General features: G+C 40.4%; 1 protein-coding gene across 3 annotated transcripts in view; it reads left to right on the plus strand.

Moving 5' to 3' along the window:
• Positions 1-13,021, plus strand: part of SF3B1 (splicing factor 3b subunit 1) — a 30,680-nt gene extending 17,659 nt beyond the window's left edge. For all 3 annotated transcript variants that reach the window (XM_044431829.1, XM_044431831.1, XM_044431830.1), the window contains 13 exons: positions 508-594; positions 1,003-1,273; positions 3,136-3,281; positions 3,369-3,515; positions 4,032-4,157; positions 7,166-7,387; positions 8,484-8,666; positions 8,746-8,857; positions 8,946-9,066; positions 9,356-9,487; positions 9,916-10,188; positions 11,179-11,395; positions 12,388-13,021. In XM_044431829.1, the coding sequence (XP_044287764.1) occupies positions 508-594; positions 1,003-1,273; positions 3,136-3,281; positions 3,369-3,515; positions 4,032-4,157; positions 7,166-7,387; positions 8,484-8,666; positions 8,746-8,857; positions 8,946-9,066; positions 9,356-9,487; positions 9,916-10,188; positions 11,179-11,395; positions 12,388-12,546 (2,196 nt within the window). In that variant the 3' untranslated portion in view covers positions 12,547-13,021. The remainder of the gene's footprint in view (positions 1-507; positions 595-1,002; positions 1,274-3,135; positions 3,282-3,368; positions 3,516-4,031; positions 4,158-7,165; positions 7,388-8,483; positions 8,667-8,745; positions 8,858-8,945; positions 9,067-9,355; positions 9,488-9,915; positions 10,189-11,178; positions 11,396-12,387) is intronic.
• The last annotated feature ends 11,668 nt before the right edge of the window (positions 13,022-24,689 follow it).

A 24,689-nucleotide genomic window follows, 5' to 3' on the forward strand; every position in this document is an offset into this window, starting at 1 on the left:
TGTTGTTGGACTTGGTTAATAATTGACTAAAGTTATTCTTAAGCTATGTTTGCTGGTTCATAAGTAATGTCAAGGCAGGAGCTGCAGTAAAAGGAATGGAAACATAGTCTGCTCCTCCTGGCCATACAACAAGTGTTGTTGGTATTTGCAGAAACTCATATTCAGAAAACTAACTTCTCACTTGGTGCTAAGCATGCACTAGGCCACATTCTTACTAAATGCTGAATAGTTGGTGTTCAGATATCTGTTAAAAATCTTTTAAACAATTAGAGTTGGCTAACCAGTGCCATTATGTTTCTTGTTGATGCAGGTATAACATTATTAGCTACTATTTCTACTTAAAGAGTTTAGTAAGGATTAAATATAGAATACAGTTTTCCCTGGAATTAGAAACTATGGATCCATCAAAAAAAAAATGAAGTGCATTCTTTGACCTAGAGCTATTGGAGTATTAAAGCTGCATTTATGTATGAGAAGCATTTTTAACTTTTTTTAAACCTTTTCCAGATTCTTGTGGTCATTGAACCATTATTGATTGATGAGGATTACTATGCCAGAGTGGAAGGCAGAGAAATTATTTCCAACTTGGCCAAGGTAATACACCACATATTCTTTCTAATATATGGTGCTAATGTTAGCAGAGAAAGAGGCATAGGGAAGATGTGTCAGCTGGTTGTGTGCAATTTAAGTTAGCTTGCATTCATGTGTACATAACTGGGCCATACTTTTTTACATACAAGATGTCACTTTAAGCTGTATTTTGGCACTGAAAAAAGTTAAGCACAGAATGGAGTTGAATAGCAGAAAAAGGACTGCTTTAGACCGGGAACCAAATGTACCCGCCTTTCCTGGGCCAAATAACATTGGGGCATAGGCATTCCCTGGCTGATGTTCCAGCTTCTGCAGAGCTATATTCTGTGTCATACAGTTTCGATGTTTAGTTCATTGTGTCTGCAATTCATTTTTAGTTCATTGTGTCCGTCTGTTACTTTTGTCATTCAGGCAGCTGGTCTGGCTACCATGATCTCCACCATGCGACCTGATATTGATAACATGGATGAATATGTTCGTAACACAACAGCTCGAGCTTTTGCTGTTGTTGCCTCTGCTCTGGGCATACCATCTCTGTTGCCCTTTTTGAAAGCTGTGTGTAAAAGCAAGAAGTCCTGGCAAGCCAGACACACGGGTATCAAGATTGTGCAACAAATTGCTATTCTTATGGGCTGTGCAATTTTGCCTCATCTCAGGAGTCTGGTTGAAATTATTGAGCATGGTAGGTGCCTTATGTAAAATAGCTGCACGCTCTTTAAATTCTGTAGCAGGGGAGTTTGTTTACACTTGTTAACTAATGAATTGTATAGCAGTTTTAGGCGCATCAAAGTATTAGGGGGGTTTCTCAGTGTATTTTGTTCTTAATGGTCAAGAGAATTCTTTAGTTTTAAAAGTTTTGTTGTAAAGTTATTCTTACTGGGAGTTTAACATTTTTTGTTCTTTTATTCCTGGACAGAAATACAGGAATTAAGCCATGGGTAGATTGGCTTGCAGTATAGATATTATTATTATTATTATTATTATTATTATTATTATAATAACATTTCTATGCTGCCCCTTGCCGAAACCTTGGGGCGGCTTACAACATGATAAAATACATTGAAATACAATAGTACATAAATAGATAGCACAGGTTGGAAGGCTGTGTTGGTCCAGGATTGGAGCCTGTATAAAATCTGGTTTTTAGCACATTAGTAAAATAGAAGTAAAACTTGGGGAAGGAGTCTTGTAAAATTGCAGGCTAGAATGGGATTATCTCATACTTCTAACTAAAATGTTGGCCCATTTGAGCAAAAGGTTACTACCACCGCTTTATACTGTGGCATTGAGATGACTAGGGACATGTTCACTGATGTGTTAAGTTCTTTTAGACTCAATTGGAGCATGACATGTAACTCCCAAATACAGTGGTACCTTGGCTCACGAACTTAATCCATTCCAGGACTCTGGTTGTGACCCAAAATGGTCATGAGCCAAGTTAAATTTCCCCATAAGGTTCAATGTAAATAAGGTTAATCCGTTCTGTAACGATTTTTTTTTCTAAATCAGAAAAATGTGAAGCAAAGTGACAACAACAAAGATTGCGGCCATCTCCCCACCCCCACCCTGAACAAGAGCATGGCCATCTCCCCCCCCCCCCCCCCCCAACCCCGATGGGCCCCTCATCCCCGCGGGTTGGGGGGGGGGGGAGAGATGGTGCAATTGTGGGTGCACTGGGGGAGGGAGAGACGGGCGCAAACGGGGTGCGCTGGGGGGAGACCAGTGAGATTGCGTTTGCGCTCCTGCAGGAAAGATGGGCGCAATCATGGTCGCACTCCTGCAGGAAAGACGGGCGCAATCTCGGCCATCTCCCCCCTGCCCAGCACGATCGCAGCCATCTCCCCATTCAGGGGCGTGGGGAGACTGCCATAATCATGGTCGCCACCCAATGTGGAGTTTGCAACCTGAGTTAAAATTTTTATGAAATTTTTGTTGACAACCCAATTTGGTTGTGAACTGAAGCATTCATGAGCCGAGGTACCACTGTAGAGTTTAACATAAAAAATTTATTTATTTGTTTGTTTGTTTGTTTGTTTGAACATTTCTATGCCGCCCCTTGCCGAAGCCTTGGGGCGGCTTACAACACAATAAAATATAATACAACAAAATACAATAAAATATATGCCTAAAACATATAGTTAAAGTGGATAGAAAGTGAATATGCTAATTTATTTAATAAAGTTAATGGTTTGATCCATATTACTTACGTGTGGGATGCTGCCTGCAGGAGTCTTTCACTGAAGGCAAGGGGAAGGTGATTTGTACCAGTTCCCGCTTTAGTCCCCAAAAGACAGTACTAGAACAATATAGGAGGTGGCACTTGGAGCTATAGGTGAAAGGGGTAATTAGTACCAGTTGTTCCTTCTCTTCCTCATCCCTATCCACTGGATCTTGGTCCCTTTCATTAGCAGAAAAAGCCCTTCTGCTCACAAAAGAACAAAGCTGGATCAAACCCAGAATTTTCTTATGGTCTGATAGCTGTTAATTCCTATCCGCTGGGACTGTAAAAGATGGAAAAGATAAGCCATTGTATTTGTGTTGCAGGCTTGGTGGACGAACAGCAGAAAGTACGCACTATTAGTGCTTTAGCTATTGCCGCTTTAGCTGAGGCAGCCACTCCTTATGGTATCGAATCCTTTGACTCTGTCCTAAAGCCTCTGTGGAAGGGGATACGTCAACACAGAGGAAAAGTAAGTCTGAGTTCTGTCACCTGTCTCATATTTCAGTGAAGATGCCTGGATATCCTTTGTTGTAATCACACATTTATGTATCATTAGGGTCTGGCTGCCTTCTTGAAAGCTATTGGGTACCTTATTCCACTTATGGATGCAGAGTATGCCAACTACTATACCAGGGAAGTAATGCTAATCCTTATTAGAGAGTTCCAGTCTCCTGATGAAGAAATGAAAAAGATTGTTTTGAAGGTATGCAAAAATACATATGTGCTGTAAATTCTGTCATTGCAAATTGTTGATTGAGGCTTTACAGCTTTAAAGAAAGATACATACAGGTTTGGAAAAGCTGAAGGGAGGGATATTTACTTTTTAGTGGGTGATGGGAGGAAGAATTTATAAAAGCTTCAGCTCAGCTTCTTAAGCAAAAACTATCAAGCATTTATATTACATTTTATCCTGACAATTTAAGAGTGCAATCCCATGCACGTTTAGACACAGAAAAGACCAGTAATACCCATCTAAAACTAATGCTAAAGGTGGTTCAGAATTTTCCCCTTAATGTATTAAAGCACTGTGTTTCCTTAAGCTTAGCCAAATGATTTCATGATTGACCTAAACTTTGAAATGGAAGTCTCCTGGGTCATGTTCTCAGCTTGTATTAACATGAATGTAATGTTTTTATATTGTTTTGTCCCGTAGTACAAACATACACATTTTTCTTTTGGAGAATTATGTGATTCATTCTGCCTATTTCTCTTTTTCTAGGTAGTAAAGCAGTGTTGTGGCACAGATGGTGTTGAAGCAAACTACATTAAAACTGAAATTTTGCCCCCATTTTTCAAGCACTTCTGGCAACACAGAATGGCACTGGACAGAAGAAATTACAGACAGGTACTGCTACTGACCTTTAGTTAAATATGGGTTAGAATAGTTTATGGATAAATTAAAGTAATATATTTCTGAATACAGCGACTGGTATCTGAAGAACCCCGTAATGATAAATCTGGATGAATTACTGGAAAACTTATGAATATATTTAAAATTTAGAATAGTGCAAGTTTAATGTTGTTGTTAGTTGTGAAGTCATGTCCGATCCATCGCGACCCCATGGACAACATTCTTCCAGGCCTTCCTGTCTTCCACCATCCCCCAGAGTCCACCCAAGCCCACACCCACTCCCCCAGCGACCCCATCCAGCCACCTCATCCTCTGCCGTTCCCTCCTTCTTTTGCCATCTATTGTTCCCAGCATTAGGCTCTTCTCCATGGAGTCCTTCCTTTTCATTAGGTGGCCAAAGTATTTGAGCTTCATGATCTGGCCTTCTAAAGAGCAGTCAGGGTTGATCTCCTACAGGACTGACCGGTTTGATCGCCTTGCAGTCCAGTTGAATTGCAGGAGTCTCCTCCAGCACCACAATTCAAAGGCCTCAATCCTTCGGCGCTCAGCCTTTCTTATGGTCCAGCTTTCACAGCCATACATTGCAACTGGGAAAACCATAGCCTTGACTATAAGCTTTTTTTGTTGGCAGGGTGATGTCCCTGCTTTTTAGTATGCTGTCTAGATTTGCCATAGCTTTCCTCCCCAGGAGCAAGCATCTTTTAATTTCTTGGCTGCAGTCCCCATCTGCGGTGATCTTGGAGCCCAGGAAAATAAAATCTGTCACTACCTCCATTTCTTTCCCATCTATTTGCCAGGAAGTGAGAGGACCGGATGCCATGATCTTAGTATTCTTAATGTTGAGTTTCAAGCCAACTTTTGTGCTCTCCTCCTTCACCCGCATCAAGAGGCTCTTTAGTTCCTCTTCTCTCTGCCAGTAGAGTGGTATCATCTGCATATCTGAGGTTGTTGATATTTCTCCCAGCAATCTTAATTCCAACTGGTGATTCATCCAGCCCTGCCTATTTAACTTCTATGCAGAGCACATCATGAGAAAGGCAGGGCGACAGTATACAGCCTTGCCGAACTCCTTTCTCAATTTTGAACCAATCAGTGGTTCCGTGTCCAGTTCTCACAGTTGCTTCTTGACCCGCATATAGGTTTCTCAATAGACAAATAAGATGGTCTGGTACTCCCATCTCTTTAAGAACTTGCCACAATTTGTTGTGATCCACACAATCAAAGGCTTTAGCATAGTCAATGAAGTAGAAGTTTTTCTGGAACTCTCTAGCTTTCTCCATGATCCAGCGTATGTTGGCAATTTGATCTCTAGTTCCTCTCCCTCTTCGAAATCCTGCCTGTACTTCTGGTAGTTCTCGGTCCACATACTGCTGGAGCCTAACTCGTAGGATTTTGAGCATAACTTTGCTAGCATGTGAAATGAGTGCAATGGTGCGGTAGTTTGAACATTCTTTGGCATTGCCCTTCTTTGGGATTGGAATGTAAACTGACCCTTTCCAATCCTGTGGCCACTGTTGAGTTTTCCAAATTTGCTGGCATATTGAGTGTAACACTTTTACTGCATTGTCTTTTAATATTTTGAATAGCACAGCTGGAATACTGTCGGCTCCACTAGCTTTGTTGTTGCTCAGACTTCCTAAGGCCCATTTGACTTCACATTCCAGGATGTCTGGCTCGAGGTCATTGTGGTTATCAGGGACCTTAAGCTCTTTCTTGTATAGTTCCTCTGTGTAATCTTGCCATCTCTTCTTAATCTCTTCTGCCTCTGTTAGGTCCCTGCCATTTTGGTCCTTTATCATGCCCATTTTTGCATGAAACGTTCCCTTCATATCTCCAATTTTCTTGAAGAGATCTCTGTTCCTCCCTGTTCTATTGTTTTCTTTTATTTCTTTGCACTGTTCATTTAAGAAGGTATTCTTATCTCTTCTAGCTATTCTCTGGAATTCTGCATTCATTTGGGTGTATCTCTTTCTCCCTTGCCTTTCGCTTCCCTTCTTTCCTCAGCTATTTGTAAAGCTTCCTCAGGGAGGCATTTTGCTTTCTTGCATTTCTTTTTCTTGGGATGGTTTTAGTTGCTACCTCTTGTACAATGTTGTGAACCTCCGTCCATAGTTCTTCAGGCACTCTGTCTATCAGATCTAATTCCTTAAATCTATTTGTCACCTCTACTGTATATTCATCGGGATATAATTTAGGTCATGCCTGAGTGATCTAATGCATTTCCCTACTTTCTTCAACTTAAGCCTAAATTTTGCAACAAGAAGCTCATGATCTGAGCCACAGTCGGCTCCTGGTCTAGCTTTTTCTGAAGTTTAATACAATTTCAGAATGCCAGGAGATTGAAAGGTTATTCAGTGTTTGCTCAGATCTGCTTTGTTTCAATTATTTGTCTTCATTCATAGGACAGTATCTGTGACTATAAGGAAAATGTTCATATGAGGGATAGTTGAAGAATAAGAATGATATAGTTTTGAGTTTCTGAAACAGTCCAAAAGACAGTTCTTTTTAGATCAAATTATTTAGAATTGTTTAATTTTATAATCAAAGCAAATTTGTTCTTAAAATCTTGTTTTCTGTTTCAGATTTTACAACCAGAAATAGTTTTACAGATGCAATCACATGCACACTGCTTAGAGTAAATTCCATTGAACATGTAATAATTACTTGCAAGGATACATGCATAGGATTAGGTTGTACATCATCCATGCACAGTCATAAGTAAATAGGAAAAAACAGCCTTCTGTCAGCTGAGTTTCCAAATGAGCTTTATGGTTTCCATTATACTGATAGCAATACAGAATTTTTTTAGATAGGGTGTTTACTTTGTAAAACATGTTTTTAATGCTCCCCCAGACTTCCTTTTATTCCTGAAATATACATTTGCTTCTCTTTTAGAGCAGAATGGGAATTGGGAATTGTCTTTACCTTGCTACTTTCAAACTAAGTTTCTGAACTAGTCCTTGCTTGCTTATTCAAACATTTTTTCTGTGTGTACATTGCAGTTGGTCGACACAACCGTGGAGCTTGCCAACAAAGTTGGAGCAGCAGAAATTATTTCCAGGATAGTGGATGATCTGAAAGATGAAGCTGAACAGTACAGGAAAATGGTTATGGAGACCATTGAAAAGATCATGGGGAATCTGGGTGCAGCTGATATTGATCACAAGCTGGAAGAACAACTTATTGATGGCATCCTGTATGCCTTCCAAGAACAGACCACAGAGGTATACGAATACACTCTTAATACCTATTTTGTCCTTGGGTTAGAATAATAAGTAAATGTCTAGATACAAACAATACAGCAAGTAACCCTGTGTGGTTACCATGGTTTTTTGCATGATCTACCTGTCAGAATCAATTGGTTTCTATGTTATTGTGGTTTCTATCCTCCCTGCTCAGTGCTCATGTACCCCATCAACTGCTATAGCTGAAATTCTGTCCTGAGGTGCATTGTTCCCTGCCTGTGTTGCCTGCTGCTTTCTCATTGGTCTGCATCTAGCACTGGATAGTTGGAGTAGCTCCTGTGGTTGCTGCTATTTCCAGGAAACTGGTAGTTCTGTATAAGGAGTGTGGAAACCATGATCCTGAGTTCAGACAACGCTACAAGCCATGGTAGTACAGATAAACCATAGAACAAATCATGGTTTCTAAAGACAAAATTTACCGTGATAAAATATGATGACTGGGTTTAGACCATGTGACAAACTAACAGTGGCAAAAACTACCATGGTTTGTCATGTTGTCTGAACCCAGCCACTGAGGAATGAAAACTCCATATTTCAGATCTTGCTGATGCATATGTCAAGGAGGGAGGGAGGGAGGGAACAGGAGTGAGAATGAATGAATGAATGAATGAATGGCCATAGGAGTTGTGCCTAGATGGAGTCTTGCAACCTCAACAGATAATCTTTGTTTTATATTTTTGAGTGGAGAGAAAGTATCCAACTGTTGCTCAATTAGTCCTTCCTCTCTTCAGGCTCACTTTGTTCTTATCTCAGAAAGTGCTTATACTGAACTTCCCATGAAACAATCATCTATCAGTTATTCCATACGACTGCTAAATAGCTGTCAACAAGGAATTTCCATGGAATTTCCATTCCATTCTATCTTTCTCCATTCTAGGGCTAGAGCCAGTTTTGTAGAATTTTCTCACTCTTTATAACTCTGTTAACTTGATGTAGGAGTGCAATGCTAATAGTTACTTTTCTGCTTGAACATCAGTGGTCCTTAGAGATTAAGACAGACTAAGACTGGGCCATGACAGAATGTGATGTTGGTAATGAAAAAACACTAAAATGCTATTTTACCATTTTTTGCTAGGATTCTGTGATGTTGAATGGCTTTGGTACAGTGGTCAACGCTCTTGGCAAGCGAGTTAAACCATACTTGCCCCAGATCTGTGGTACAGTTCTGTGGCGTTTGAACAACAAATCGGCCAAAGTAAGACAGCAAGCTGCTGATCTGATATCTCGTACTGCAGTTGTCATGAAGACCTGTCAAGAGGTATTCATTTTTCTCATATCTTCCTATCAACATTTTTAGTCTAGAGACATCTGATTATAAGATTCTTTTTTGGTCCTAGGAAAAATTGATGGGACACTTGGGTGTAGTCTTGTATGAGTACTTGGGTGAAGAATATCCTGAAGTACTGGGCAGTATTTTAGGAGCGCTTAAAGCCATTGTGAATGTCATAGGTAAGTATGTGCTTACAGTTATTCATTTAAAACTAGTTAGGATTACATAGGATTTGGTACTCAGAGTATCCTTTTCTGCAAAAAATAGGCATGCACAAAATGACACCTCCAATTAAAGACCTGCTGCCAAGGCTCACACCTATCTTGAAGAACAGGCATGAAAAAGTGCAGGAGAATTGTATTGACCTCGTTGGACGTATTGCAGACAGGTAACCTGATTTATACTCTTTCACTTAACACTGTAAATTGGTAGAGTGTATCTTATAAATAGGTAAGGGAGGTAAACATTTTTTAAAAAATTAAATATATTTATGCCATTACACAACTAATGAAATCTGCAACTTGTTAACTTATTAAGTACCTTTGCATATGTTACATGCCTACTACCATTTCTTTTGCACTCGTTGTCATCAGTAAGCCTATATATTAATAAACCTGGGTGTTTGCATTAAAATGTTCCAACTTTGCTAAAGAAAAAATGTTTCCTTTTTCATCCAGGGGAGCAGAATATGTTTCTGCAAGGGAGTGGATGAGAATCTGCTTTGAACTTTTAGAATTGTTAAAAGCCCATAAAAAAGCTATTCGAAGAGCAACTGTAAACACATTTGGTTATATTGCTAAAGCTATCGGGTAAGTATTTCCAATACTTTTGTGCCTGATTTTTTAAATGGAGAATAGAACGCGAACAGTGCTGTTCTCAACAAACATGGAGCTGTTAAATCCACTAGCTCCACTAGTGGATGAAATTTTTACTGATAAGACATTAATAGTATGTATAAACATCCTCCTTAGCTCAGACTTCATTTTTGGTGTTTCAGTCTTGGAATTAAGTGATTATGCATTTATACAGGGTTTTCCAGTGAGCATGATCCTGAGTCAAAAGGAGTTGTGTCTGGTCTAAAGGCAGAATCAGAACAGGAAACTGCAAAAACAGAACAAGAGTTGCATTTAGTGGAATGTTTGAGAGCTTTTTCTAGCTATCGTAAATTAATATTCTGGCTGCATGTTATCATTTGGAAATTGTGATTTCTTTCTCCCCCCGCTTTGTCCTATTCCAGACCCCATGATGTTTTGGCAACACTGCTAAATAATTTGAAAGTGCAAGAAAGACAAAACCGAGTGTGTACTACAGTAGCAATAGCTATTGTAGCTGAAACCTGCTCCCCTTTCACAGTTTTGCCTGCACTCATGAATGAATACAGAGTTCCAGAACTGAATGTCCAGAACGGTGTATTAAAATCTCTTTCCTTCCTCTTTGAATATATTGGAGAAATGGGAAAAGATTACATTTATGCTGTTACTCCATTGCTTGAAGATGCTTTAATGGACAGGTGGGTTTTTTCCCTTCTGCAATGAACTGCAATGAATAGTTTCTTTGAATTAGTCCTCTTCCAATAGATGCTGGTAAATTCTCCGCAGAGGTAGAGGTCACTAAATAAAAATATCAAGATGTGATCCAACTTTGTATATAAGAAATAAACATATTTCTACAAGCAGAGTTAAGTATAATTAGCTTAATTAAAAATAAGCTGTGGAAATAAATCGTTTTGAGGGAAGAAGAGGCAGGACATGATTCTTCTAGTTCCCAAATGCTTCTCCTTGTATGGGGGATGTATGTGTGAACCCTTCTGTTCCTCTACATACACATAGGCTAAGGGCCCAGTCCAACAGCGATGCTTGTAAACCTCTTAACTCTGAGGATTATAAACATCCTATGCAAACCAAGAGAAGTCTTGAGGTGATCTTTGCCTCCGCATTCTTCCTGCCCTGCAGGTTGAAACCTGGGCCAACAAAATCAAAACAAGTGGATCCTAAATCAAATCAAGCCAGAGCTTTCTTTAGAAGCAAAAATGAGAACTGAGGCTGTCACTTTGGGCACACCATGAGAAACCAAATCATCCTAGGGAAAGTTGAAGGCAAGAAAAGGAAGGCCAAATATGGTATCGATTGACTCCATGAAATAAGACACCACCTTGAATTTACAAGAGCTGAACAAGATAGGGCATTTTGAAGAGCTTTCATACATTGCAGCTCCATAAGTTGGAAATGATTTAACCGTACATTACAACCACTGCAAAAACAAAACTACAGTTCTCTCAGAATATACTTAATTTGAATCCATTTGTGAGGGTTGTAGGCAGAAAGCTAGAGGATGCACAACATTTTGATGGTGAACGATTTACATCTTACTAAAATACATTAACTTTCAACCTATGCTGTACAAGTGCAGCTTCTGTGAAGCTTGGCAAAAACAAAATGTGTGACCAAAAACATGAATGGGGAGCCAACTACTAAACATGCCTATGCGATTTTCTTTCCAGGGACCTTGTTCACAGACAAACAGCTAGCGCTGTAGTACAGCATATGTCTCTTGGGGTGTATGGCTTTGGCTGCGAAGATTCTCTGAATCACTTGTTAAACTATGTGTGGCCCAATGTATTTGAGACATCACCTCACGTCATCCAAGCAGTTATGGGAGCGCTAGAGGGCTTGAGAGTTGCGATCGGACCTTGCCGAATGTTGCAGTATTGCTTACAGGTAAACCTTGATTAACCATGTTTGCATGGTCTTGTGTATTAGCAGGTAAGGATCACTGACTGGTAGGAGGGATGGAAGGTGATTTAGCTGCTACCCATGTTGTAATTTTATTCATGGGAGTCTGTTTGGATGTTATTTCTAACATCCTGGTATAGGAATGGTTTGTACCCAATGAATGGCTTGAGAGTGCACTTGGAGAATATATGCTTCCTTTATTGTAGTTTTTGTCAATAGAATATTTTCTGGATAACTTCCATGAATAAAAATCATAAAACATGCCACAGTAACAATTAGATTAGGCAAGAAAAATAGATTAGTTAAGTATTAAATTTTTTTTAATAATAAATAATAATAATATTACATGTATACTAAGAAGGCATGAGAGTTCTCAGATATTAAGGGCAACTTAATTTATATTGTTAATTTGTATTATTCTATTTTGAAGTTTATTTATGGTTGTGAGCCGCCCCAAGGCTTCGGCGAATGGGGCGGCATAGAAGTCTCCTAATTAAAATAAAAATAAATATTGGGGGGGGAAAACTCACTATGAATTCTTAGTGATAGAATAACTACAAGAAAAAGTTCAGCATGAGAGACACCGATACCTTTATTTATTTATGATATGACTCGTTGAAGGAGAGGGCTCAGGGTTGTGACTGTTTTCAGTTAATTTCTGTGCAATATTTTATTTGTGTTATATCCAAGCTGAAAATGAAATAACTGCAATTCAGCAATCTTATGAGTGCATCTGAGAATATATACATCTGCAATGTGACTTTGGTCAGTCCCCCTTCCTCCCTCTTTCGTGCTCCACTTTGCAACCTGCTTTTAAAGCTCAGAAGTTGCTTGTAGTGTTCCTTGGGGTGGGAAGTGAAGAGGGCAAGTAGACAGAATCCCCGGTATGTACATAATGTAGTTGTAAACTTCTTTGCAATGAAGCTAAGTTTGTGACTTCCTATGGCTTAAACCACATTCTCCTCTTATTTTCCTAGGGTTTGTTTCACCCTGCCAGAAAAGTCAGAGATGTTTATTGGAAGATCTATAACTCCATCTACATTGGCTCACAGGATGCTCTAATAGCACATTATCCACGAATCTACAATGATGAAAAGAACACCTACATTCGTTATGAACTTGATTATGTTCTGTAATCTTATTTCTCATTTGTTTTGTGTTCAGTACACAAGTATTCCACACTTGGCTCAGATCTGGTGATGTACAATTCTTAAAATGCTGCAGATCACCATAGAACGGGTCAGAGGCAGAGCTTAGAAATCCAGTAGCATGATTTTTAAATAACATGTCCTTGTTGATTTTGATGTTAAAGCCAGTAGTGACCAAGAACACAGTGATTACACAGATTACTGGGAAGATTTCATTTTGAATTCATCTTGATAAGCATTTAGATTCCATTCCTTGTGTTTAAAGGGGCTGTTTATTTGAGAAATAAACATTTGTGTATAAAATATTAATGGTTATGTGTGTGTTTGAGCATTTTTGGACAGGGAGACATGTTAACCAGTCTCTTAATAGATCGTCAAGCAGTCTATGTAAAAAGGTGGCATACTACATTTTAACCCTCTTTGTCATACCCTAGCTTTTGAATAAAGAAAAAAAATGTTCGCATTTTTATTTGTGGTGTCTTTTTTCTGGAAAACTGTACTCGATGTGTAGCTTGTATAACTTAGAATTAGCTGAATTGCTGTGAGTTACTGGTGGTTTTTTTTTTTTTTCTTTTATACCACCCTCACCAAATCTCTTTTCCTAATAATGTGTGTGTGTATTTTCTCATTGTGTGTTGCTCCATTCTTTTCTTTTAGAGGCCAGGAAAAACAGCCCTCAAACAGCTAGTAGTGAGATATTTTAAAATTCTGATTTTCTCTAAAGCTTCAAAACCTTACAGTTCGCTTCTACATGAAGGACTATGATAAAGCCAAATATAAGCCCGTTACTTAAAAGGGGAAGTTACTTGCTTTTTGGTATCTAAGTAGAATTTTGCAACTATCCAGCTGGTTAGACTATTTTACTTAAAATACCAAATTTATTGCTGGCTTCAAAATCTGTAGCAAGAGGTGGAGTGTATGAAATGTACTCTGAAAGAATGGATTCTTTGTTTTGTAATGGTATGCTGATCCAATGAGGGTGAAGTGCAGGAAATGAAATCCAGGTGACTAATGGCTTGAATTTGTAGACATGCTCTTAAAAAGGAGTTATTAATTTAATAAAAACAGATCGAATTTAAAACAACCCTTCAGTCAAGGGGAAATGTCTTTGATTAAACACATAGGGTAAGTTACATGAACTTCCACTAAAATCAGTGGGACAAATAAGAAATTACTTTGTTCCCATTGGACTCAGTGTAACAACTACATTAAGGTGCAATGCTAGGAATGTCTACAACTGGAATTAGTTGTGGGGAGTTTTTTAACATTGTTTTTTGACATTGTTAGATAATTGGTAGTAAGAAACTTGCATCATCTACTGCAGATCTCTTGGAGATCTACCACACTGTTACGATTCTTTCACTATTTTGTTGATATACTAGTACAATGCATCAGATTTTCAGCTGTTAGTAAACCTGGCTTTTGGGACTAAACTTGCTTAAAGTACTCTGGCTTATGTTGGTTAGTTTCTCAAGCTTTTAATTTCTTTCAAATGAATAGCCTACAAATGAAAGTAACCTTGCCTGCCTTTTGAATGAAAGTAACCTTGCCTGCCCAGATGTTCTGTAGGGGACGAGATAGAAGAATTTTTAATAAATCAAATAGTTGACTGTAGGAAGAACAATGCTGCCTGCTTGATGGATCAGAGAAACTGCACATCTGGTAGAGGCTTCTGTTCTTTCCATTTCCTTCCCCTCCCTTGGGGGGTTTTCCTTCTCTTCCAACATTGTGTTGTTTCTGCTACTATCCATGTTGACATGTATTAAATTACAGCAGTAACTATCTGCTGCTTGTTGGCTTCTTTCCTTTTGAAAATATTGATAAACATAACTGGTTATGCTGAGAGAAGTTTCTAAAGTAAATGTTCTTTCTTATGGCATTGTTCCATTTTAAGAAATAAGTTTTACCTGCAATACTATTTACCTTGCATTCATTAAATTTCCTTTCAGTTTTCTTCCTTCTGTGGTGGACAAGAACCTACGTTTTTACAGTGATGGTTTCAAAGAATGGGTAGAGCTGGTGGCCAACCATTCTTGACATTAAGCAGATGGAGAGGATCCATTAAGTGACAGGTTGTGCAAAACCCCTTGCAAAGTGGCTTTTGTGTGCGGTTACTTTAAAATTGGAACTAGATTGGAAGCACTGAGGGAAATTAACCCACAAAAACAGCATACTTCATAACAGCTCTTGTCCTAACTCTCATGGATTCATAGTATAATTTTATCATGCAGCGCTCAAAGGGGCAGCATGAGACTTAAGATAACGTGCAGTGCTTGTCTATGGTTGGGAGTACTAGGGAAGAGTTTAATTTGTACAAGCACTCCACACTGAAACTTTTCAAGGCTATGTCTCTCCTAGCTAGACAAATTGAACAATTTCAATTGTTCATAAAGTTGTAAGGATGGATCCTGATGTCATACATTTCTCTTTGCAGCTGCATCTTTTCTGGTAAACTACCCTTTCAAAGAGGGACTGCAGGAGGTGCAGTGGTTTAAACCGCTGTGCTGCTGGGCTGGTAGATCGAAAGGTTGCCGGTTCGAATCTGCACAATGGGGTGAGTTCCCGTTGCTCCGTCCCAGCTCCTGCCAACCTTGCAGTTGGAAAGCATGCAAATGCAAGTAGATAAAAAGGTACCACTTTGGTGGGCAGGTATCAGCGTTCCGTGCACTTCGGTGTTTAGTCATGCCGGCCACATGACCACGGAGACTCTGCAGAAAAACGCTGGCTCCCTCGGCTAGGAAACGGAGATGAGCACCACCTCCTAGAGTCAGGCATGACCGGACTTAATGTCAAGGGGAAACCTTTACCTTTTACCCTTTAAAAGCACACCTTTCCACATCTGCAATTTACTTGAGTTCTAAAGTCACTGAGGTTTGGTGTTTCTCATTTAGTCAAAAGGAGTTAAAGCCTACCAGGTGAACATCAGTTCAAGTACTTCAATAATAAGCTCCCTTCCTGCATGCTGTTACTATGTACATTTCTCCTACCCCTTCTCCCAAACATGTTTTCCAAACAAGAAGACATCTGCAGGCACAGATCAACATCATTACTAGGATACACACTGTACGCTAAACAGTCCTTCAAGGCCATTCCTTCCAAAATTGGTTGCATCTGATCCAAAGTGTCATGTCAAACAGACTAGGATTTGCCTTTCAACCGTAGGAGGCAAAAGCTATCCAGGCCAAGGCTTAAAAGGAATGGGAGCTACTAGCTCTATCATGCCTCTCAGGCCTTTGTAATGAGCCTTTCCAATGCATGTATCTTTTTATCATAGCATTCTGTATTTGCTCTTCTTGTCCAGCTTTTAATTTTATGCCCAGCATTAGCACATCCCTTGGGTGGTAGGCCTGTACTTGCCTACAAACAGCGACCCCTGTAATGCTAAACAGCTATTTAGCAGCAACAGCAGACCATGCAACATGGAAAGGGACCAGACCTCGTGGTAGACCCAAGTACTAACGCTGCTCCATATCTGGAAATACTGTCAAGCGTTGTAATACCATCACCAACAGCAGAGATTTGTGCACATGCTCTTCTTCAAGTGAGATGCTTAGCGTCTCTTGCCTGCAATCTTGCTGCCTCCTACATAGGACAAAGAGGACAGGCTTTACACAAAACAGAATAAATGGTAACCAGAAATAGTAATTTTAAAAAGACAAGTAATAGTTTCTGTTGTTCCCACAATGCATAAGAGAAAATATAAACAAATAAAAGCTTGCTTGGGAATCATATAATAGAAGCATATGAGCTTTTCAGCTCCGAAGAGCAAACATATAGCTGGGTGCACAACCCTGGTACAGCAAGGTAGCATAACTTGTTCAGCCTGAGGTCCAAACTGCAAGATGCGATCTTGAGTGTGGATGGCTTATGGAGGCATGCTGGCAATTCTGATCCAGAATCTGGTAGCAGATGGGGGAATTTGGTGGTGGCGGCAGCAATGGCAAGTGGGCTCAGGGTGGGCATGGGTTGTGCACCTTTGCAATGTAAGTTACGGAAACATAGAAACAGAGCGAGTTAGAAGGGTTCTCCTGGGCCATTTAAGTCTGACCCCAGGCTACAGCTGGCTCTGCTCATGACATGCCTACCATGTTATCAAGATGAAGAAATGTTCTAGGAAGTCATATGCTCTTCTGCCTTTGTTACAGGTTCCAGATCACTTGGGGCAATTGCAGATCATAATATGTATATGCCCAAAGCTACTAATAACCCAGTGGCACTTTACAATATCACAAAAAAATCTAGCACCCACCTCTGAGAATTAACAGAACAGCACTAAGCCCATGCACCAGTAAGCTTGGGAGTAGAATTACTCACTGCTCCATGCCCTTGATCAGGCTAGGTGGATCCAGGAAGCTGCAATGACACTGAACACTGGTCTGACCTGGTGTGGTCTGTCTTCATTTTGTTTCTAGTGAAAATGAATTTTGAACAAGTTTAGAATTTGTTTGGAGTCTTCTCTTTTTGTTTGTGATATGGCCTCACTGAAGGAAACACATTGATTTCCATTCCTTTCAAAACATCCATACTAGGCATCTGTAAAACATTTGCATTTCTAGCTCTGGTTCATGTTATTTATTTCCTTCTTTAGGTAAAATGCTGAGCCAACTTTTGGGTGGGTGGGTGGGTGGGTGGGTGGGAGGAATCCTGGCAATTTCTTCTCCTTCCATGTTGTTGGATTAGCAAAAGCAGTAGTATATTCTCCCCACCCCTGCGAATGGTTTTTAGAAATTTAACAGATAACAGGGAGACAAGGCAGGGGAGATTGAAAAAAAATCTGGGATTAGCAAAGTCCAGTGGAACACTTCAAACAATTTAATGGGGGAAACACATCCTCTAAGGTCCCAGGACTATTTTTATTCCTCAGGGCTTAGCACAGTTACCTGCAAATCCATTCAGGAGGGCTGTCTTGGGCCTTGATCCTGCTGTTCTATACAACACACACACACTCAGCTGTTTGGCTCTTTTCCATACAAATATCAAGCAGCCAAAAAGCTCCTTTGCTTGGGCAAGAGGCCGCTTTGCTGGCTGTTGTCTTGCTTTCTGTAGTATTACTCAGAACTGTATGCTGTGCTCTGCTGGGTACTATTCAGTCCTTAGAGCAGGGGTGGGCAACTTGAGGCCCTCCAACTATTTTGGCCTACAGCTCCCATCAGACCTAGCCAGCACTACCAAGGGTGAAGAGTGATGGGAGTCGTAGGCCTACACAGCTGGAGGGACATAAGTTATCCACCCATGCCTCAAACTCACTCTCCTGTTCCTACCCCTTCCCGTTTCATGGCCTTCCTTGCTGGGATTTTGCTCCTTGGCATGTCTCCTGCTTCCCCTTGGCTCTGTATGCTAACATATCTTGGCTGCTTCTGCATTGTGCTGTCATCTGCACTCAGTCAGAAAGTTGATCTCCAGATGTTTTGGACTTCTGCTGCCAGCATTTCTGACCAATGCCTATGATGGCAAGAGCTTCTGGAAGAAGGTCCAAAGCATATATTGATCCAGGTTCTGCCCACCCCCACCATGTTTGGTAGCTGTGGCTGATCAGCTCTTGATGCTTTTCCTGCTTGCCCTCATTTTGCAGCCACTTCTGCATTTCTGCTTCAGTAGCAGAAACTGTAAGCAATGACTAGAACAACGTGCTTTTAATGGCTTCAGCATTGTTGGCATTCTCTAAACAAGTACGTTTTATAAATTAGAGTTAGTCCATAAATCATTGGTGGGAGGTACTGCTGACAAAGAGTTCCAGAAATGGAAATAAATAAACATAACCATTGGAGGAGGAAGGTTGATCTCTAAGGTATCCCCAACACTTTCAAGATACATTTTCTGAAGTAAGGATGGGAACCTTGTAAAGCCACCTAACACATTTGTTCAGAGCAGGGTGGTGGTTGTCCTTCTGTGAATAAGAAAGAAATAGAAGGTGTTTCTATTTATATCTAAAGTGTGGTGGAGCCTAAATCCCTAGTAATGCTTATGTTGGAAAACTTGATCAAGACTCCCAGATACCATATAAATATATCGTTCTAAGATTATTTATGTACAGGTTACACATGCTAACCAATACATCTCTCATAATTTGTTGATATATCAATTTAATTGAGAATTAAACAGGAATTAAAGCCATCCTGGGCAAGTCTACTCAAAAGTAAGTCCCACAAATTCAAAGGGACAGGTAAGAGTGCATAAGACTGGAGCTTTAGGGAGCAATTCTATGCATGTTGTGACAGGAAAAAGACCTACAACTCCCAACATGGCAGACTGGAAAGACGCTGCAAATTGTGAGATATTTTTTCCATCTAAATGCACAACACTGCAGCCTGAAGATATCAGAGAGAAAACCTTTCCCATCTGCCTTTGCATGCAACTAATAGCAAATTCCTGAGCCCAGTTTACTTAGAAAAGGTCCATTGACTTCAAAGGGGCTTGCTCCCTAGGTAGTCTTAGCTTTGCTATTAGTGTAGTGGCAATACCTCTGAACTTACTTCTCAGGCAAGAATTGTGCTGTTAGTATAGTTTAGAGAGGGAATGGAAAAGAAGAGCAATTCCACCAGCCCTGCTGGGGGAAAAAACCCTTATTTTTTCCTCTTCCCTCCCCATTTTTTGGTTCTTGTGTGCTCCGTCTTTTGAGATAGTAAGCTTGCAGCAGATTCTTTGTTTTACAGAGGATAAGGGCTGATATAAGCTGTTCTGAGAAACTTTTTGGCTGAGTTGAGGGATAAAAAAACTTTAAATAAGTACCCTTCCTGGTGGACTGTGGATACAATATGTCCGTACTTCAGAAAAACTTTTTGACAAAGGGCCTCATGATATCCTGACTAGCAAACCAGTTTAAAGTGATGGAAAAACTATCAGGTGGATCCATAGAATTGGAATCAAAGACCTTAAACTTGGGAGAGGTAGCAAGGGTACCACAAGGTACAACCCTGAGCCCAGTGCGCTTCAACATTTTTAGTAACGATTTAGTTGAGGAAGTGCAGGGGACACTTACACAATTTTCAGATGACACAAAATTGGGTGGGATAGCTAAGACCTCAGAAGATAGAATTCAAAGTGAACTCAGTAAGTTGGAATGCTTGGCTGAAAACAACATAACATTTAAGAGGAACAAATGCCAAGCTCTGCAGCTAGGAAAGTTAAAGCGAATGCATAGTTACAAGATGGGAGATGGATGGCTCAACAATACTACATGTGAGAAGAATCTTAGAATTGTTGTAGATCACAAGCTGCATTTGAGTCAACAATGTGAAGTGGCTGCAAAAAAGGCCAATGCTATTCTGGGCTGTATTAATAGAAATATCACTTCCACATCGCATTAGTTGCCCTCTACTCAGTACTGGTTAGGGCTCATCTTGAGCACAAGGCCTTCTCACAGATCTGTTATAGAAACTCAAAATGTGAGAGGAAAAACGGAAATCATCACTGCTGAAAGTGAGCCACTATGTGTAGTGGAAAGAAGTGCTGTAGATTCAAACATGAGGCTGATCCTTTGTTATAAGTAATTGCCACATTCTCCTAAGTAGCAGAATTACTAGAATGTGGTACAACAAGACCATAACAGTGCAATCCTGTACATTTATACACAGAACGAAGTTACATTGACTTTAACAAGGAGGCATTACCTCCAGGTAAGCAGGAAAGGATCATAACCTATATTACTGTATATATTTTTTATAATTTTACCCAGTGCAACTGTCATATCAACTGGTACTGCTGCTACTGTCAAACTTGATAAAATTTTGAGGTGATAATCATTAATTTCACTGAATTTCTAAGTGTACCCTGCAGTAAGTGTAGGCATTTCTATGAGTATTTTGGGGACATGAGATTTTACAATGCGTTGCAATACACATTTTTGTCTAGACATCCTACCAGCTTCTAACTCAGGAAACCCTGAAGTTCAGTTTACTAGTTCAGATCTTGGCCATTCCTTTATGGTGCAATAAAGATGGAGATTTGGAAGGAAAGATTCAGACCAATCCTGTAATATTTTGTTCCCTTCCCATTTGCTTGAAGGCCAGTGCTGTGTGTAAGTAGATATGCTTGCAAACATAATGCGCATGGTGATTGTTCATAAAGCACCTTGACTGCTTTTCATAACAATTAATTTAAAAGGAATAAGCACTGCCATTATTACTATTCCATAGATTCCCCCGCGCCCCCCCCCCCCGTCCTGAACATATTTACTGGTCTCATGGAAATGATTAATTATTTCCACTTATCAAGGGGAGGGACTGTTGGTGTTACAACGCCTTTAACTCTTGAAGAACATTTTCACATTACTACTAGAATCCTGGGTCCACTTGCTTGGGGAACAATGCCCTATGGAAATCACTGACATTTACCTCGGAGTTAATAAGGATATGATCAGACTCCACACTTGTAAGTACGCAGTAGGTCCCACTGAATGGTGTAGAACTTGCAAATCAATATTCTATCTCCTTGTGGAAGTGGGGAAATTACTTGCAAGGGTTGTAATACAATATAGTATAGTGTTCCTTTCTGGTTTTTGCCCAGCAGTTGGTCATCATTCCACAGCTACTACTGACTGTGCTCAGGTCACACTAGGCTGTTTCTGGGTTCCCAGCCTTTCTTTTTTTCTCTTCCTAAAGATTATGAGAACACAACTTGTTGCATTAATGCATTCTATGTTTATTGTTTTTACAACACATGTTCTGGTCTCAGTGGATTCTAAAATGTATCTCATCCTGTCTGCTAGCTTTGAATGGCAAAGCTAGCTACAGAAAGAAGTAAAGTTGACTGTTTTATGCAAACCAGCAGGCAATGACAGTAGGCCAATTTGGAGAGTATTACTCATAGTACTCATCATCTAAGTCCCTCCTTCAGGGTCTCTACAGGAATGGCTCACAGGGTGGCCTTAAGGGAGGTGGCCTTCTGTGTGGTGCCCCCCCCCCCCAATGATGGGATGAACTCCCCATTAAGGCCTGCCCAATACCAGCAGTGTTATCATTTACCAGATTGACCCCTTCCTCTATTGCCAGGAGGTTGACAGCATAGGACAGGTTTTTAATCAGGTCCGGGGGTATTGGTAGGAGGTGTGTATGTGTGTCTGGTCTATTTATGTGCTTGTAGCTAAACTATTTTATTATTATGCATAATACTGTATTTTAAGGGTTTCATCTGTGTAAACTGCCCAAAGAGCTTTGGCTACTGAGTAAGGAAAGGAAATGTTTGGACTCAGTGGATCTGTCCAGAGACCAGTCTGGGCTAGGGTCTTAGACATGATTTCTAACTAATTTCTCAACCTTTGAGTCCTGTTCATGGACATCTATGGTCTTCATTTCATCTTCTGCATCATATGCTTGACATGCCCAGGATTGCTTGTTATATATGAGCTCATTAATGCCATGGAGTGAGTACTACCAGTAAGCTGATTCTCAGTGTGTATATATGAACAATAAATTAACCACCTCCATTTGCTGTAGACTTATGAGTCTGTGCACCATTGGCCAAAATGTGCTTCTGCCAAAGTTAAAAGCTCCCTTGTGCAAATGTATCTCAGATGTGCATCTCCCTACACAAGCATCTAGAGGCAACACACATAAACCACTGAAGGACGTTCATGGCATAAGACAAATGCCATATTTATGTGGTGCTCTGAGAATGTAAACAAATGTTTCCAGCACAGAGAAGGGCTATGATATGTAAACTGAAACATGAGGATTCCACTGACTTGATATCCAAGCCTGATGTACCTTTTGGAAATCTCCACTGTTGGCTGAATTTTCATTGTTAGTACATTTTGCTGTCCTATAAACTCAATGGGGGACCCCACATGCCTGGCCTCTAATACTGCTCTCAAAGCTCCTGATGCACCATTAAAACTACCACAGCATCAGTAAAAAAACCCAGAATTGTAAACACCTATATAGGACTATTGGTGTGGTTATACATCTTAACAATAAATAAATGGAAGCTTGCCACTGTATGTTAATGGCAAACTTCTGTGGAGGTTGAAATGTTAGCATGAACACAAGTCAGATCTATTCCTTCTGACCCTCCGTAGCTGCTTATTACCATTTTTCCCCAGGCTGGTTGCTGTTTGCAGCATAGCAGGAGCACGGCCTACATGAAGCTGTAGGGAGGAGGAGCTGGATTCTCCCAAGGTTGTGCACCCAACAATTAAATGGTGATTGTTGCTGAGGAACAACAGCAGATGACGCCTTTGTTCTCACGTCCTGGTTGTTGGCTTCCTATAGGGCATCAGGCTGGGCACTGTGAGAAGCAGGATGCTGGACTAGATAGGTCTGGGACTGGAGATTACCATGAGGATGGAGGCAAAATTGGGTGGGAGCGGGCATTTTTCTTAGTGCAGGCCAAGCCCTTTTGTGCACCCCAGAGCTCTGCACAAAATCACACTGCTTCTTGCAGCGCTACCCAAGTCCCTTTCTGTGCGCCTCTTCCAGCATGGAGAAAGGCCCAAGGAGCAGGGTGAGGCTATGCCCCCCCTATCATCCAGCAGGAATGTTGCCAGGTGGGGGAAATTTGGCTCCTGCGTCTGAAACTAGATTGGCACCCCTGACCTGTATGAATGCTGCTGTACAGTCCTGCTGACCTAGCTTGGGATGTGGCCTACAAGTGCTTCGCAATGTTTCTTTCCATGGACCATACTCCAACATAGAATTAAGAGGCAGGTATAATGGAAATAATGGGGAAGAAGTAAACATACAGAACATTTCTTCTTGCTTTCAACTGCTGATAACAATAGTATGCATACTTTATAAGCTTAAAAGATACCATGTTATGCATGATTAAATGGAAGAAAGCCCTATCACTCAATTTGCCATGGAGCATATTGGAAGCTGTAGGCCATTTTTCTGTCCAAGCATGCAAACGATGGTCCCCTTAGGGTGCAATCCTGTGGCCTCCTGATATTTTCTGGAGGCCATCGGATTATTTGCAGCTCCACCTCCAAGACCCTGCAATTTCAGAGCTGGAATTCTGAAGGTTAAGCCTCTGCCCTGCCCCTCTTGCATGTGGTATGGAAAGAATCGTGCCAGCTGCCTCTCCTGGTTGCAAGAAAGCACATGCTGGGCTTGGGGAGAGGAGAAGGCTGGGGCAGCCAGCTTACGCCAGTTCCTATCAGTACCCCAGCTTCCTTTCCTCTCCCTCCCCCAGTGCTTAATCTAGATGTCAAAAGGGGTCATGTAGAGAAAAGACATGGTGTGACCAGGCAGAGAAGATTGCCTTGGCTGTGTCTCACTCTTTGCAATGGATCCATTGCATCTAACTGAGCTAAGAGGTTGGTTTAGCAATCCAGGAGCCAGCTTTCAAAGTAGGATCTCTGTACAAAATAATTGTGATGCAAGAAAGGGCCACCTTTATAATGGATAGTTTTGAGGCCTTGCTGTCATCTATTGCTCTTTGCTTACAAAAATGGTGGGTGCTTTTTGTTTTTGTTAAAAAAATTATTAACAGCAGGACTGTTAATATTTAAATGCTATTTTTAATACGTTTATTACAGCATAATTTTGTTGTTTCTCCCAGATATAGAGTTCCCAGATTTAGGGAAAGCTTCCCATCTTAGGAAAAGTTTCGCCTGAGTGCCTGGCTTCTATAAAAGGAACAGGAGTGGGCCAATAAAACAAATTCTGGCAAGGAAGTTGTTCAGGTTCTTTGTCACTTACTTATTATTATCATCATTACTGTTTTACATAACCTACATTGCTATGAGAATACCTTCTCACAGTGCAATGCCTGTGTGATGAAAGTAAAAAGAATTAACTCAGAATTTTCCCTTCACATTGCCCTAACTTAACTCTTAATGACACAGAGGCCTATTCTTCACTTATAAAACGTATGACATGGATCTGATCAGGCTGAGACATGCTGAGTGTTGTAGGCCCTTTTTCTGTCTACACTTCATCAGGATTAGACTCCACAACAGCTAGACTCTCTGCTCCTTTTCCTCTTTCCCACTTTTAATTACAAGAGTGAATCCAACTCTTCAACATATTACTGGTGGACAAGGCAAATATGCACCTTGGTGTATGGATCCATTGAACTTTGCATTTAAGAACAGCCTGTTCAACTGTATTAATCCCATTCCAATTACTGGATTTTGACCTTATGTACATGTATGGCTGGTTGGCCTAAACTTTCTCGTGTTTAGATTTGCCCCA

The sequence above is a fragment of the Varanus komodoensis genome, unplaced genomic scaffold (genome assembly GCF_004798865.1).
Source record: "Varanus komodoensis strain SLA01 unplaced genomic scaffold, ASM479886v1 scaffold23, whole genome shotgun sequence".
Classification (NCBI taxonomy): Eukaryota; Metazoa; Chordata; class Lepidosauria; order Squamata; family Varanidae; genus Varanus; species Varanus komodoensis.